A 15,564-nucleotide genomic window follows, 5' to 3' on the forward strand; every position below is an offset into this window, starting at 1 on the left:
GTTTCTTAAATTCGTTTTTCCTGGAAAGAATTAAAAAATGACATTCAGTAAATTTTCTAAAAGACCCCAGGTTACAGTAAATGGTGTTGCTGTGGGAACATGCAGCTTTTCTGCTGGGATGTCTGCCTGCCAGATTACCTGGTGAGTGGAAGGACTTTGTTGGATTACTCCACATGAGCCTGTCTGGGGACTGGGGGGGGGGGGTCGTGTTTAGTGATTAAACCATCTTGCAGCATGGGCCACTGGCAATATCTTTTAATATGATTATTATTATTTATTTTTTAAAATTCATTTTTCAACAATTATTTATTTGAATTAAATTCTATAATTTCTGCCGCTGAAGCGAATGTGTGCTAACTTGACAACCTGGCTAATGAAAGGCTGTCTAAATAAATCCGAACTCAACAGCACGTGGAAACATAAAAAGCCCGTTTGGACTAACTACTACTTTGTGAGTGCTAATTGGCGGTTGTGTTTGGTCAGCTGGATTGTGACTGTCATAATGTGGCCTTGATGGATAAAACCTTGAGGTTGAGCATTTGTGCTTTTGTCTCTTTCAATCTCTCTGAATGTTATCTGCCCTGTAATCATGCCAATAACATATCATTAGAAATTTAAAGTGCTTACAGCGAGGACTGAGCTGCACTTCCCTCAACATCAGGATGACATGAGTCAGACAGGCACTTTATTATTGCTACTGATGTTGAATATATCAGAATGCATAAGATTATGATGGCCAGATAAAACATGAGTCATTTCTAAGCAAGCATTGACCACTTTGATTCTATGGTGAATTTAGCAAACGCCAGAAAAAATGAATTTGTTTAATCTGTCTGCTTGGCTCAAGATCAGCGTACTGATTTTCATTCCACCGATTCCTGCAGGAAAAACTGATTAATCTTCCTTCCTTTATGAATGAAATGAACCTCCATGGATTCGTCTTGGCTGACTTTAGAATCCTGAGACAAAATGCCATCGATTTGAATCGTGCATGAAGTCTGATTTCAATTTAACGTTGGAATCCAAATTCCTCCAATCAATAACCTGTAATTTGAACTTCATTTAACAGTGGACACCATCTTTAGCATGCTCACTGTGTACTGATGCTGATTAGAGATCTGGATCATTTTTGAGATGATGACTGTCAAGTCTGTCCTTCAGAGGAGCATGTTAGTGGATTAGAGTGGATTATGAGTCGGAGACTGAGTTGTGGATTAAATCTCCATTAAAAACAGGACTCTACCACAGGGACCCTAATGAACCTTGTGACCAATACTGGTGATGATGAGGCATTCAAGGTGTCTGATTAGGTGTACTTTTACTAATTTACATTAATTTACAGCTGATGAATGGTCAACTCTTGAGACTACAATGCACTGAAGTGTCATTTTCCAGATGAGAATTTCACTTGTGGAGGGAGTGCTGCAGGAACCAGTGGAGAACTTGGTGCACACCAACACTTCTCCAGGAGAGTGTATCCCATCCTAAATCCTCCAACAATTACAGCGACTAAAGACCTCTGGCAGCGCTGGAGGAGCTGTAGTTGAGCAGCTAAAGTCTGGTCACTGACGTCAGTCCATAGATGTGAGTCACAGGACAGGAACATCACACCAGATGGTGACGTTGTCCAGGTAGCAGAGATGCTGCTGGAGCATCAGTCCACACGTAGCCGGATCTTTTCGAAAACACAACTTTTTTCACCCCGCATAGAAAAAAATTTGCGTCCACACGACAGCTTTTTCTTTAAAAATCTCCATCCACACGCAACCTCATGAGTGCGTTGATCAACATGTTTATAAACAGAACAACTCAGAAGAAATTCACGCCATTCCTCCTGAAGGACGACCTCCATCACAGAGTTCTCCCACCAGCAGACAGCGCGCCTCGGTCTGACCCAGAACTGGCGTCTCTGGTGAGGAACGTGAATGAATGAATGAATGAATGAATGAATGAATGAATGAATGAATGAATGAATAAAGTGTGCCCTGGCGAATTCGCGCATCAACTATTGCGACTCCACCTCATCGCGGAATTTTGGTAGGCAGTCACGTAATACCGTACGCGCATTCTATTGGCTGACGGCATCTGGAAGTGCGATCCCTTCCGTGAGTCTCGGACTTTAGTGAGACAGAAAAGCGCTTTAGGCAGTCTGTAAGAGTGTGGGAAAAGGTAATACAGATAGAAGGTGGTTTAATATCAGTATGGGGAGGGTTCATAAATGTTTAAATTACCGTAAATAATAAGTGAAATAGTTGGTCGCTATATCACGGAATTTGTGATTCGTATGTGGTTCCTGGAACACGTTAACGCAAAGAACGGGGGTGGACTGTATAAAACTTAATGATTAATAGAGAAAGAAACAGTTGAACAGATATTGAACTGTCTAGCATGTTTATCAACGTGTCTTTGGCTTGGAGCTGTTATACGTCAGAACATATCCGGTTTTAACTCCATCCATTCTGTGTGTACATCACACACAATGACGTCACAGCGTTTTTTTTCACAGGGACACGCCCCCCGGGTAGAAAAAGTTTCGGTTACAGTGTCCACCATCAACGCTGACCCGGCATTTTCAGAAAAAATCACTTTGCCCAGCGTTTTCAAAATGTTGCGTTTTCGTCCCGGAGAATACTCTGAAGAATTATGAATTACGGACAAGGTGTGATCAGTCATTCCTCTTTATATATAAAGAGGGGCCCCTATATAAATAGGAGCCCTATTATGAAAATCACACTTTTTCAGGTCTCTACATATACATAGTGGTCCTCCCTAACCCGACCAACTCCTAGAATCTGGTAAACAAACACTTCCTGCATCAATAGATATTTGGACTTTTAGGAAGTCATGGCTCTGAACGACTCGATCCCACCACAAAGCGCTAGAATAGGCATTCTTGACGTCAGATTTTGCACTCTGCTATTGGACAGAGTATTGAACGATATGGATTGGTGGACATGCTCAGGGGCGTGGACGATATGTACTGGTTGACACGCCCAAGGGCGTGGCAATCCGCAAGACGGAGTTCTTTGTGTCAGACGTGAGGCAGCATTCTCTTGAAATGGCGTCCGTCACAGGGAGATATGATAGTTGCGCAGTTGTTGATTGTACAAATCAACACCAGTGTTTATTTTTCATCCCATCCAATGCAGAACAGAAGAGACCGTGGTTGCATTTCATTTTTAATGGCTCTGTGCAGCTACATCACCCGCACGTTTGTGTGTGAACCACTTCACTCCAGCCTGTTTAAGCAATGAGGGTCAGTCCAGACGGGGCTTTGCCTGAGACTGATCCTCATTGAAGGATCACTCCCAACCATACGGGACCAAGGACCTGCACCCCGGTTACAGGCTAGTCTCACCACATTTATCTTTTTAGCAGCTGTCTGTTAGCATGGGTGATCAATTGCTATTTGGCTAATTAAGTGGTGCTGCTTTGTTTCGCGTTTGCGTGTGTGTGCTAAACCTACAGTATCTACTGTAGGTACAACGTGTGTGTGCTAAACCTACAGTATCTACTGTAGGTACAACGTGTGTGTGCTAAACCTACAGTACCTACTGTAGGTACAACGTGTGTGTGCTAAACCTACAGTATCTACTGTAGGTACAACGTGTGTGTGCTAAACCTACAGTATCTACTGTAGGTACAACGTGTGTGTGCTAAACCTACAGTATCTACTGTAGGTACAACGTGTGTGTGCTAAACCTACAGTATCTACTGTAGGTACAACGTGTGTGTGCTAAACCTACAGTATCTACTGTAGGTACAACGTGTGTGTGCTAAACCTACAGTACCTACTGTAGGTACAACGTGTGTGTGCTAAACCTACAGTACCTACTGTAGGTACAACGTGTGTGTGCTAAACCTACAGTACCTACTGTAGGTACAACGTGTGTGTGCTAAACCTACAGTACCTACTGTAGGTACAACGTGTGTGTGCTAAACCTACAGTACCTACTGTAGGTACAACGTGTGTGTGCTAAACCTACAGTACCTACTGTAGGTACAACGCACCAGAGTTGGGCTCACATTTTATCTGTTTTCTTTTTGTCGGTTAGCATGAATGAAGTCATGTTATGCTAGGCTATATAGGGAGGTCTCCTTTGTTTCACGTTTGTGTATTGCGTGTGTGTGTGTGCTGGACCTACAGTAGGTACAACACATAAATTAGTCTCATATTTTCTTATTGTTTGTTAGCATGAAGTCATGCTATGCTAGGCTATGTAGGGAGGTCTCCTTTGTTTCAAGTTTGCGTGTTGTGTGTGTGCTGCACGCTCCCACACGTGTGTGCGTGCCGGACCTACAGTATAAAGCTAAAACACACAGTAAGTTGGTCTCTTATTTTCTTTCCTATTATCTGTCAGCATAAATAAAGTCAACTTATGCTAGGCTAAGTAGGGAGTTGTGCTTTGTTTCGTATTGTGTGTGCGTGCACGTGTTAGAGTCGATTGTTTGTTGGTCGTCATAGCGACAAGGCACACAGGTCTGTCCTTATCATCTAAAATCAGAACATTGGTGTCCTGAAATTAGTGTCCCTCTTCCTTGTGCATCCTTTCAGCCTACAGCTTCAAGGGACGTGGGGGGCCAAACTGACCCAGTGGACACCCATACTGTTGGTACACAGCTGTCCTGCAGGACTTTTCATTCCCACTATTGAAGTAAAGGTATGTACAAGTCATATTCCATACAATGTTTTAATAAAATTGGTAAAATACACTAATTTTCCAAATATAGTTGTCTATAGGTGTTAGTGAATGCACATGTGTTGATAGTAGTTCAGTAAAAAATAAGAGTGTTGTGTATTAGAATTTTCCAGCAAAACAGTGAAGACTTTAGTATAAAAATTTTGAGACAGATTCATGTATGTCATATATTGTTTTGGCTCCTTATTTCGTTACGTTGGGTTTACCCCTCTACATGATCCACTTTCCAAAGGCTTTTGAAGGGACAATGCACAGTCAAACCTCACAAGACAGAGCCAACATTCTGTTAGTGTTGCAATATTTTAATATTTCAAACAAACATGTTTTGAAATTCTGTTGGTAATTGCCCACAACAAAACACAGTAAAAAGTAACCATACAAAAAAAATAAATTAGTAGCAAGTACCAGGATGTATTTTGAACACAATTTTTCTAAACAAAGAAATGAATCAAACAATATCAATAACAGTAAAAATCTATCTTTGTGTTTTATTGAACAGGTTTTGTATCTGACATGTTGGACCTCATATGTGACAAAGTCTTGGTGGACCCCATGCCATACACAACTGAGATGTTGGCCATTCCTCTCCCCGAGAATCTGTCAGCCCAGTATGAGCGTCCGGTCAAGGAGGAGGTCATTGCCAGCTACACGACCAGGTTCAACCAAGACTCTGTCTAAATCCAGCGTAGTGGCCTTTGTCTTCAGGAAACTCGGCGTATGCGAAGGACCACACAGGCTGGAATGACGACCCGGATTCTGCGTCCTAAGTAGCCTCAGCACCAGCCAACAAAGGTGCGATAGGCCAGATGTCTGCACCGTCTACAGAAAAAGGACACAAAATTATTTATTTCACAATGTTTTCAATCCCAAGTATTACGACTGTTGTTGATTTCCTGATAGGATGGCTCTGTGTTCTCATTATTGTTATTGGATGTATTGTTTTATGTAAATAAATGTTTGTATATGTCAACAGAAATGGATTGTGAATACCAAAAAAATGTTCAACATGTCTGTTAATAAGATAAAAATCAAGGTGTCGCAAATACAATATATTTGACTTTGTTGTATCTATATTTGTCATGTTACTGCATTAATGAAGGAATGCCTAATGAAGCAAAATAAGACAACTAGTTTTTATTCCGACATTTTTCAAAGAACGACTTACCGATGTATTGGTCTCAGACGTGAAGGGCCATACTCGGCCCTCAGTACATGACCGGCCATTTGTAGGGTGTACACGTTTAGGCACACAGGCTGGAACCCAGGATGTTGAGTCATGCACGGAACCTCATCAACCTGCAGACGGCTCCTAACCCACAGTGAAAAACATGGTAAAGGTCATTTAAATTTACAATTGTAAAAGTAGCCGAATAGCGTAGAGACATAACTTTGTGGTTTAGCTGTGAGCTTGCTACTTGTGTCTCCAAACAGCAGATGTTTTCTGCTTCTGTTGGCATACATTCACAGTGTCCACAGGAACACCTGTACAACAGGTGAAGACACCTCAAAATAGAGTAGATAAAGGCATCACTGCAATATGGTTACATCATTTCACCATTAACCTGGTGTGATGGTAGCAGGTTTTAGCTTCGTGTGTCTTGTCACAGAGGACTGCCTCAAATATTTAGCAGCTTAGTAACGGGTTAAATCAATGTGATATAAAAATAAAGTAACTTAGCCGTGAGCAGAAGCTAGCATTAGCCACATGGTAATAACTATCAGAACCACCATCAGACTTTACTGTCACTTATAGAAATACAGCAACATTTTAACAGTAAACACATCTGTTCATATACAAAATACATAATAAGACAGATTTGACATTATTACTGTGTGATGAGAGGCGGGAGTAGAAGCTAAAGTAGCTACCGGACGATGCTAATGTCCTGTGATGACGTAGGTTACACAACAAAACACAACAAGGAACCAACTAAGTAACGTTCACACGTACTAACCATTCAGAAACGTCCTGCTGCAGCCGCACAGTCGGTGTTTCTTTAGGAGCCCCCGCTTCTGGGTCCGACTCAGGGTCATAAATGTACGCCGACACGATGGGTCCTCCAAACGCCATAATGATAACAGACGTAATGCCGGTCAGTGTCCCGTTAGCCTAACGCTCTCCTTCAGAGGGGCGTGGCCCAGGTGAAGGAGGCGTGGACCAGCGGAGCTCATTAACATACTGCAGACGGAGGCCTGAAAAGAAATGTTTTGTGAGTAGCTCAGATGAGCGATTTTGAAAAGCTGATATTTAGGACCACAGATCACTTTAGGTCAAAATATTTGGAATACAGCCTAGTTGGACATCTGGCAGCTGAATGACATTAAGTTAAAAAATACATAATATGGGACCTTTAATACATACCAGTATAGAGCCGAGCACTTCGAGAGTGATACTCTGACAATTGGTACAGTATTTGATGTTTTATACCTGTTTCAAGCCTAGCCCAACAACAGATTTACAGTTTATAGTACACAGATGTTTAACCCCTGGTTTCCCAGACTTCTTGGTTTCCTGGACACTCTGCAATTCAGGACGGGTCACCACTTTTCTAGGTGAAGTGACATGCCCCTTACTGTATTTACAATCCTTTTATCTCAGGTCATTGTAAAATTATGTCACAGCCCAGAAGGCACAATGATTCCCACAACTTTAATGAAAAATTTCTCACAAGCCTTGTCAGCAACATGAGTCCATATTATTGGAACCCCAGAAAGGTGCTAAGCGAAATATCTGTCCAAATGCGTTATACCATCACAGTTAATAATAGTTAACTACTACTCCTACAGGTGGGTGACAAGAGTCTAAAGAATTAACTTGATCTAAAGTAGATTCTTCCTTTATGGTGTACAATAGCAGAATTTCACAACGATAGAATGACATCATCATGGAGATAAAGAGTCCAACAAAACAGGATGAGGACCACTAGAAAACAGGAAACCCTAACGTAGTCCTACAAATTGTACGACACTGGTTTTGAATGAAAAACAAGCAGGAGTCTCATCCGTCATGCGTCAGCATGTTTATCAGTCTTCACCAGGGGCACAGTCAAGGGATGCTCCGGGAAACGGATCGCTTCGCTGTTGCGTCGCATGTAAGCATGGCCGCTGATGGGGTACCACATTTCTGTGAAGGTCAGGTTGGCCACGGTGATGGAGCAGCGTCCCAGAACCTTGAAGCCCGACTTGCGGTAGAACGGAACGAGGAAATCTTCACACATCAGCACGGCCCGACGCACGTTGGGTAGGCAGCGGAGATACTGCAGGTATCGCCACATCAGAATGGGACCTTTACCCTGCTGCCTGAAGGTGCGATGGACCGCGAGGACGTGGATGTGGACAGTGGATCCACGGGGCTTGTGAACAGTCAGTGATTCCTGAAGCAAAGTGGATGGAGAACTTGATGACTATTCTTGTATCTATGTGAATATTTAAATTAGAAAAGTGCTGATGCCTCACTGTTGTGAGTCGGTCCTTGTCCCAAAGAGACCCGATGATAAAAGCCACCAGGCGACCCTCCTCAAACCAACCCATGGAAAACTCCGGACACAGTGTCAGGAAATGACGCACCTCATCCAGGTGGAGAGGACAATCACCTGACACTGAGATAAAGGCTGAGAGAAAGAGAGAGAGGGGGAGGGGGGCGAGAGAGAGAGGACCGTTATTACGCACAGCCATTCACCGAATGTGAATGGCTGTGCGTAAAAGTGGTTTGGCACTTCTTTTACAGCGTCACATTATCAGTCCGCGCAGGTTGCCCAATAATTTTGACTATACATATCAAATAAAGATGAACTAATGGAACACAGTGTCAGTAAAATGGAAATTAATATAATATCTGAGCCTTGACAACAAGGCGTTGATGCCACACTCGTTTTACGCAAAGTCACCCGACGCTTTTCTTTGACTCGACTAAACTTTTGTTTCCTGAAATCCTTCCGAAATACTTTTTCTGCGTCAACTTAAATGAAAACAAAGGTCACTCACCCTCTCGCTCTATTTCAAAGACGCTTATGGCATCTTGCGTGTTGAGCGGTCGGACTTCGCTCGCCGGGAGCGTGTGTCTCCGTTGGATACCGGGCGACACAGACGGCGGCTGCTGCATGGGTTTGATGAACGGCTGCGCGCCAGCGACAGACATCCTGCGGGTTCGGCTCTGTCCCCCTGAAACGCCTCAGCAGTGCCGGATCAAGTCTGTCGGGCCCTGTGGGACAACGGGACGGGTTGTGCTCGTATTTATAGGACAGTTGACCGCCTGTGATTCACCAGCTTATTTGCATGTGAATACATGACGACACGAACGAAGGAAGGTCACGAAGGTGTAGGTCCATTGAAATGAAGCAAGTGCACATGTCATCTGAAAAAAAAGAAGAAGAAAAAAAAAGAACCAACAGCAACCTGAAGAACGTGCATTTCTCTGTGCCGCTTGAGCAAGGAAGGACAAAACTTCTTAAGTTAATTTTATTAAGTGCCGCAAAATCGCTCAAAATTCACTACATTTTAGTTCACTGTAATTAACTTACAATTTATTGTTTTTCCAATCTTTAAAAAAGAACCATAAAATAAGGAAACCAACCTTCCCAAAGTTTTCTCCTCCAACACCGGTAAAAGGCGTCTGTGTGTGACCGGGGCTGGTGAGGTGTCAGCGGCTTTCAGCTCCTCTTCTGCCTCTGTGTCACCACACACGTCTCTCTACATCATGAAGTGATTATTATTATGAGTCACACGATGCAGGATTACAGAAGATGTTTCCACAACCAGGAAACTAGTCAAGGCTTTCATTTAATATGATCAAACAGTTTAAATGTGAAAATAATCCTTTTAACAGAAGGTCCAAATAGAGGAATCCACAACCATATAAACAGGCTTATCAACTTGTGCACACCTTGTGGTGGTCACCTTGTGGTGGTCTCTGTAATGTTGGTGAAAGAGACCACTGGACTTGATCAGCATCTTTCATTGCTGCATGTATGTCCTCTCCCCTTGTGTGTGTTTCATAGCGGTGTTACACTCTGCAAAGAGCTCCTTATCTTTCTAAGGGAACCTGACACACACAAAAGCTACAACTCATCAATGTCCACAGATATGCATGGTGCTCTCTGAATAGCTGCATCAAGCTGTTAATATTTCTGATTTTCTGGTTGCTGTTGAAGCTGACATTGGGAGTTTTTCCACACATCTCATCTTTCTGTTTTCCCCCAAACAAAACAGCTTTTAAGCACTTATTCACAACTGTCCCATCACTAAAAGATGTTTTATTTTGCCCCAAACTCCACCATGCCTTTAGTGAACATTCGTTTGCATTTTTCTAGGTCATTTTGTCCTCAGCTCGGACTTCAGGGGATAATTCTGCGCAAAAGATCTGTGCTTTGTTTTGTAGTGGCGCTTCATATTACCACTTTTAATTCATGTTACATGTTCAGACCATATGAGGTAAAATGGTTTTGAACTGCCTGATGGAGGAATAAATATAAGTTTCGTCCACTCATTCTTAACCAGCAGTTTTCCTCGTTAACCTCCCTTCGTTTGGAGCTATGCTGTTTCCCTTCTCTTGCGCTCCGCAGTAGCGATAAACTCACAGCGGTAGCAAGATGTCTCACTTCCTGGTGCACTGACAGCGCAGGGTAGACAAACGATCTGATTGGCTGAACTGAGTGTCGCTATTACCGTGCTGACTGGAGGAGCAGCGCCCACAGTCTGTAGCCGTGAACTGCAAGTAAAAATGCGCCAAGAAAATCTGCTCTTGTGAATTTATCATGGAGTGGTCACGGGTCCGGACAGAACCGGTCCAGATCCAGACTGCGGTCTGCCATTAGGTGACCCCTTCTCTATGGAGAGAGAGAAAGAGCTGAGTAAAATAATGGAATAAAATAATAGTTAATCAGGTCCACAATAAAAACACACTACAGATTTTCTGGGAGGAAGATGGAGTATGTAAAGAATGGGACTTGATTGCGAAGCTTGTGTTTAAAGCCTTGAGCTGTAGCTTCTTGGGGGAGATACAGATATGAGGTAAACTGCTGGTTAAAAGCATGTTCAAAAGCGATGTGGTCCGGTTGGGGTTTGAACCCTCGACTTCAAGTTGGAAGGTGCCGATATTACCTCTACCCATTCTGGGGCTACACTGAAAATGGGAAAATAATTTATGTAATTCAGAAGGGTTGGGGTGAGGGAAAAGAAAAGGAAGGGTTTGGGGATTAGAAGGTTAGGGAAAGAGGGGGGGGCGTTGGCTGCTGCAGCACAGAGTTGGCTTATTAGCTAAACATGCTAATTATATCAGTCAATGGTTGAGCCTAAACACAACATTTGATCTGTTTCTGACACATCTGCATTTCATTTCAGGGTGCGTTTCATTTCAGAGTCAAAAGACAAAAATGTTTCATATGTCATTATTGGAAAAAAACCCACAGACACACATGCATTTAAACATTTACATGAGAAGAATCCAAAAAATGGAGGGGCTGGGGTACACTGGGGTTGGGGGCAATGTATTCACAAATAACTTTTGCCGGCCTTTGTCCTGACGGAACAGGAGTCTTCCAGGAGTCCTATGTGGTCTAGTGGTTAGGGTTTTTTCACCTATGTGGCCTGGGTTCGAATCCTGGTTGTGGCAAGAGTGGAGTGGAGTGGCTGGTGTGATGCCGGGCCCACACCAGATTGCCTCCTAATATTCACTTCAAATATCTCACGCTGCACAAAACATAATAACTTATAGGCACATATAGGGTACAGTTAGGGCTTTGGAAATGGATGGGGGTGAGGGCGGATTGTAGTGCTCTAGGGCGCTGCATCCTCCCCATGGGGGGGCCTCCTTGCCCCGTGCCCCTTGGTCCTGTCCCGTGCGCCCTGGCAATGGCGGCCAGGGACCCTCTTCTGGGTCTCTGGGTCTACGTGGTTCTCGGTGCCCCTGGTGGTTTTCGGGTGATGGCTTCTGGATGCTCCTGGCTGACAGGGTTGGGGGTACTCAGCTAGAATGGCCCTGCTGGGTTCTAGTAGCCTATCTGGGTGTTGGTTTCAGGTATCAGTTCTAAGATATGATAAAACAGCCTAAACTTTTTTCACTCCAAGTCAGATTACTGTCTATCCACCACCTTGTCTGTGTTTTCTCAGCCCAGCACTAACCTCTGACTGAGAATACGAAATTCTAATAAAGACTGACAATTTAGTTCCCAGAGAGGACTGGTGACAGTCACATGCACGTGTTAAAATATATAAAAGATTTTGCTGCTAGACTAAAATAATGGCCGAAAAACAGGGTCAGAGGTCAAAGGTCAAATATTGGGGTCAGGGGTCAAAGGTCAAAATACAAGGGTCAAAGGTCAATATCAGAGGTCAAAGGTCAAGTGGCGGGGTCAGAGGTCAAAGGTCAAGATATAAGGTCAAAGGTCAAACGGTGGGGTCAGAGGTCAAAGGTCAAGATATAAGGTCAAAGGTCAAGCGGCGGGGTCAGAGGTCAAAGGTCAAACGTCGAGGTCAAAGGTCAAGATAAAAGGTCAAAGGTCAAGCGGCGGGGTCAGAGGTCAAAGGTCAAAATATAAGGTCAGAGGTCAAAGGTCAACCATCGAGGTCAAAGGTCAAGCTAAAAGGTCAAAGGTCAAACGTCGAGGTCAAAGGTCAAGATAAAAGGTCAAAGGTCAAGCGGTGGGGTCAGAGGTCAAAGGTCAAAATATAAGGTCAAAGGTCAAGCGTCGAGGTCAAAGGTCAAAATATAAGGGTCAAAGGCCAAAATATCAGGGGTCAAAGGTCCTGTGCCCCTTGGTCCTGTCCCGTGCGCCCTGGCGGTTTCGGCCGCTGCTTCCTCTGGGTCTCTGGGTCTACGTGGTTCTCGGTGCCCCTGGTGGTTTTCGGGTGATGCTCCTGGCTGACAGGGTTGGGGATAGATAGATATAGGGTTAGGGTTAGGGTTAGGGTTAGGGTTAGGGTTAGGGTTAGGGTTAGGGTTAGGGTTAGGGATTAGGGTTTGGGTTAGGGGTTTAGGGGTTAGGGTTAGGGGTTAGGGTAGGGTTAGGGAGTTAGGGTTAGGGTTAGGGGTTAGGGGTTAGGGTTAGGGGTAGGGAGTTAGGGTTAGGGTTAGGGTTAGGGTTAGGGTTAGGGGTTAGGGTTAGGGGTAGGGTTGTGATTTGATCGTGTTTTTCTCGTTAAATTGAATCAAATATATAAATGAATGAATATTTCCTGTTCGTTTCATGCTTTTATTTTGAGAGACCACCGAATCGAACACAAAATGGGGACATTGCCCTCTTGCGGCCGATGGCCATATTACACACTTTATCTTTATTCAGTCTTCGCTTCCGAAGACCGTTTAGGAAATTCTAACGAGAAGGGTGAGGGGGGCTACTGCTAGTTAGCATTTCAAGCGGTTTTATGATTATTTCCATAGCTTTACATCGGTTAAACTATTCCGTGTAAAACCACACAACAAAGTTATTTCGGAAGACGTGTTTCTAATGTAATTCTACAATCTTGAAGGATCTGTAATCGTGATGCCTTCTTGTGGATACAGTGGGTAACTACAAAAACATTGAAATAAAGTTAGACGTTGTTAGATTATCAATTACTTCCGGTTGTGACTACCAAAGTATTTTTAATCGACGGAACTAATTCGTATTTGCCCCACCCTATGTCAAAACACATTATCTTGATATTTTATGATAAATTCTTGGTCTTATATTTCCTATGAAATTTCAGCTCACCTTGAATGTAGAATATGTCCTAGAACATTAGTCTTTGTGATTGGATTTGTTGTTAGTTCATCATTTGTGTTAGACGGTGCCTGCTATGTTCTATGACCACCAGAGGGCGGCAGCAGAGCACTACAACATGGAGTTAGGTTGAGCTGACTGTGATTTACTAATACTGTATATGTGACTGGATGTGAATGTTGAATGTGATTATTTTGGGCGTATGTAATTGTAATTAAACACAAAACACTGTACAATCACTGTGTACAACCTACAGCAGAGAGAAGCTGGCATGTGGTGGTGTTGTTGGAGCCTGTGTCCCGAGCAACACTCAACTTATTCTTGTGATTGGTGAGTTGAATACACAACTGATCCATCCACCTCGACTCCTGAGCCATTCCTTGTCCAACCAGCAAAGCAGGGTAGTCACACATATATTATTGGAAATTGATTTATGATCCTTGGTCCTTTTGGGGCTTCAGAACAGGTGAGGAAGGGTAACATGTAACATGAGGATGTGTTACACTTTCAAAATAAAAGCATGTGAGTTCAAGATTTAAAAATCTAATAATTTTCTCTCCTGCGGAAAAAATTATTAGGCTGTCTCCAGCATTGCAGGGGACATGTCCCCCATCCCCTCCGGCTCTTACACCTATGACTGTTCATCTGTGTCCACCTCTGCTCCTGATTAAAACAAAATGTGAAGCTATCCATCAAGTCTAAAGGGAGTTGTGGAGGTGGAATAAAACACACAAGACAGATTTGGCTCCATTAGACTTTAATGTATTATAAAGCTCCTATTAACTCATAAACTGTACACGTCATAATGAGCATTGGGAGTACATTGATGTGCAATACAGAGCTTCTTGAAATATGGAGTTTGTACTGTATACAATAGCATATAAATATAGATGATGTCTATTGGATTGTTTTTAAATCTTAATAACTCAAATGTAAAAAAGTTATCGATAAGAAAAGTCATAGCACCCACCTACAAAGAATCCTGCACAATTTGACATGTCCATCATGATGGTGACGCAAAAGATGGAGCACAACGTACAAATCAAATAAAATCAGTTCTTCACTAAAATCTTACTACATATGCAAATTTCTATTTTCTGAAAGTTTCTTCATGAGATGGTTCAATATATGAACAGTGTATGTGGCATAAATGGGTTTGAGAGCGGAAGGCACAGAAGAAGGAAGCAAAGGAACATGCATGACTGCTGATTTCAACACTCACACCAAAATTACAAGTCAACACTTGACCTACTGTCAAAATATCTGAGAAACCAATACTGTCAGGAGAGCAACGTTTGTAACGCAGAGGTAACAAGGCGGCTTACAGACACGTTTTTATATTCATATGCAAGCAAATAATCCTAGGACAGGATTGGAGAAATACTATTTAGTTAGAGTTAAACTAAGAGAACTAAACTAAACTGATTAATATGAAGGACATACTCTCTAAGGTAGATTGATGAAAACATAAAGGCAGAGGGTCGATTCTGTTATTGGTTCAAATACTGAAATGCTATCATGTTAGCATTTGGAAGATTGTTGGATGGGTTAACACTGGTCCAGTGGAGGATGAAGATCATCCAGACATGTGCGTTCGCTGGACTGAGTCAAGCAGACGGGTTTTGTGTTTTTAACATGTGCATGAATGGATTGGATTGTGCTTGTGCAATTCATCTGCATCTTGTTGAAGAAAAGCACGTCTACCTGTGATACAGCTTTTCTCCCATTCAGGTTATTGAAGCAGTCTCTATTCATGCATGCTGCCATTCAACAGCTCTTGACTTGAGGAGAGGTAAGGCCGAGCAGTGCCTATTTCAGCCTTAGGCTGGGAGGAAGGGGGTCCAGCTGCTGGTGTCTGCTAATGTTGGGTTACAGGGACAAGTTGAGGGTCCCAATTCAAGCTGGGAGACGCCACATATTTTTTGGGGGGGGCTGAGAGGTAATACATAGATGGGAGAGCAGAGATGAAGGCTGTCTTTTACTCCGGCGGGGCTGCTGGCGTCTCGTTGGCGTTGCTGTCAGTGGTCTTGTTTTCCAGCTCATCGTCAGAGAGGAGGTCCAAGGAAGTTCCCTCCACCTGAAGCTGACGTCTGCCGGAGCGACTGGAGGAGAAGCTAATGGGACCCCCACGCCTGCAGGAGGAGGAGCAGAGATAAAGAGTCTGC

The 15,564-nt window shown here is 43.3% G+C and overlaps 2 protein-coding genes and 1 long non-coding RNA gene across 6 annotated transcripts in view; 1 reads left to right on the plus strand and 2 right to left on the minus strand.

The window, feature by feature from the left end:
- Nucleotides 1–1,928: 1,928 nt before the first annotated feature.
- On the plus strand, nucleotides 1,929–5,338 carry LOC137610342 (uncharacterized). The gene is made up of 3 exons (XR_011038463.1): nucleotides 1,929–3,347; nucleotides 4,556–4,661; nucleotides 5,200–5,338. It is a non-coding gene; the product is annotated as an uncharacterized lncRNA (long non-coding RNA).
- Nucleotides 5,339–5,379: 41 nt separating this feature from the next.
- LOC137610341 (serotonin N-acetyltransferase-like) lies at nucleotides 5,380–9,396 on the minus strand. 3 transcript variants are annotated; one of them, XR_011038461.1, is made up of 6 exons: nucleotides 9,274–9,396; nucleotides 8,685–9,054; nucleotides 8,157–8,311; nucleotides 6,656–8,074; nucleotides 5,866–6,009; nucleotides 5,380–5,519 (listed from the first exon to the last, which is right to left on the minus strand). XR_011038461.1 is itself a non-coding variant. In XM_068337930.1 (4 exons), the coding sequence occupies exons 2-4, from the start codon at nucleotides 8,836–8,838 to the stop codon at nucleotides 7,706–7,708; spliced, it is 678 nt and encodes a 225-aa protein (XP_068194031.1). In that variant the 5' UTR covers nucleotides 8,839–9,054; nucleotides 9,274–9,396; the 3' UTR covers nucleotides 6,239–7,705. The 3 variants fall into 3 exon arrangements, 1 of the variants encoding a protein (XP_068194031.1); XR_011038462.1 differs by having other exon boundaries at nucleotides 8,685–8,901; nucleotides 9,274–9,382; XM_068337930.1 differs by lacking the exons at nucleotides 5,380–5,519; nucleotides 5,866–6,009 and having other exon boundaries at nucleotides 6,239–8,074.
- Nucleotides 9,397–14,145: 4,749 nt separating this feature from the next.
- LOC137610272 (myosin-10) overlaps nucleotides 14,146–15,564 on the minus strand; it is a 45,062-nt gene continuing 43,643 nt past the window's right edge. For both annotated transcript variants that reach the window (XM_068337806.1, XM_068337805.1), the window contains one exon: nucleotides 14,146–15,531. In XM_068337806.1, coding sequence (XP_068193907.1) covers nucleotides 15,378–15,531 — 154 coding nt within the window. In that variant the 3' untranslated portion in view covers nucleotides 14,146–15,377. The remainder of the gene's footprint in view (nucleotides 15,532–15,564) is intronic.

Source organism: Antennarius striatus, chromosome 16 (assembly GCF_040054535.1).
Source record: "Antennarius striatus isolate MH-2024 chromosome 16, ASM4005453v1, whole genome shotgun sequence".
Taxonomy (NCBI): domain Eukaryota; kingdom Metazoa; phylum Chordata; class Actinopteri; order Lophiiformes; family Antennariidae; genus Antennarius; species Antennarius striatus.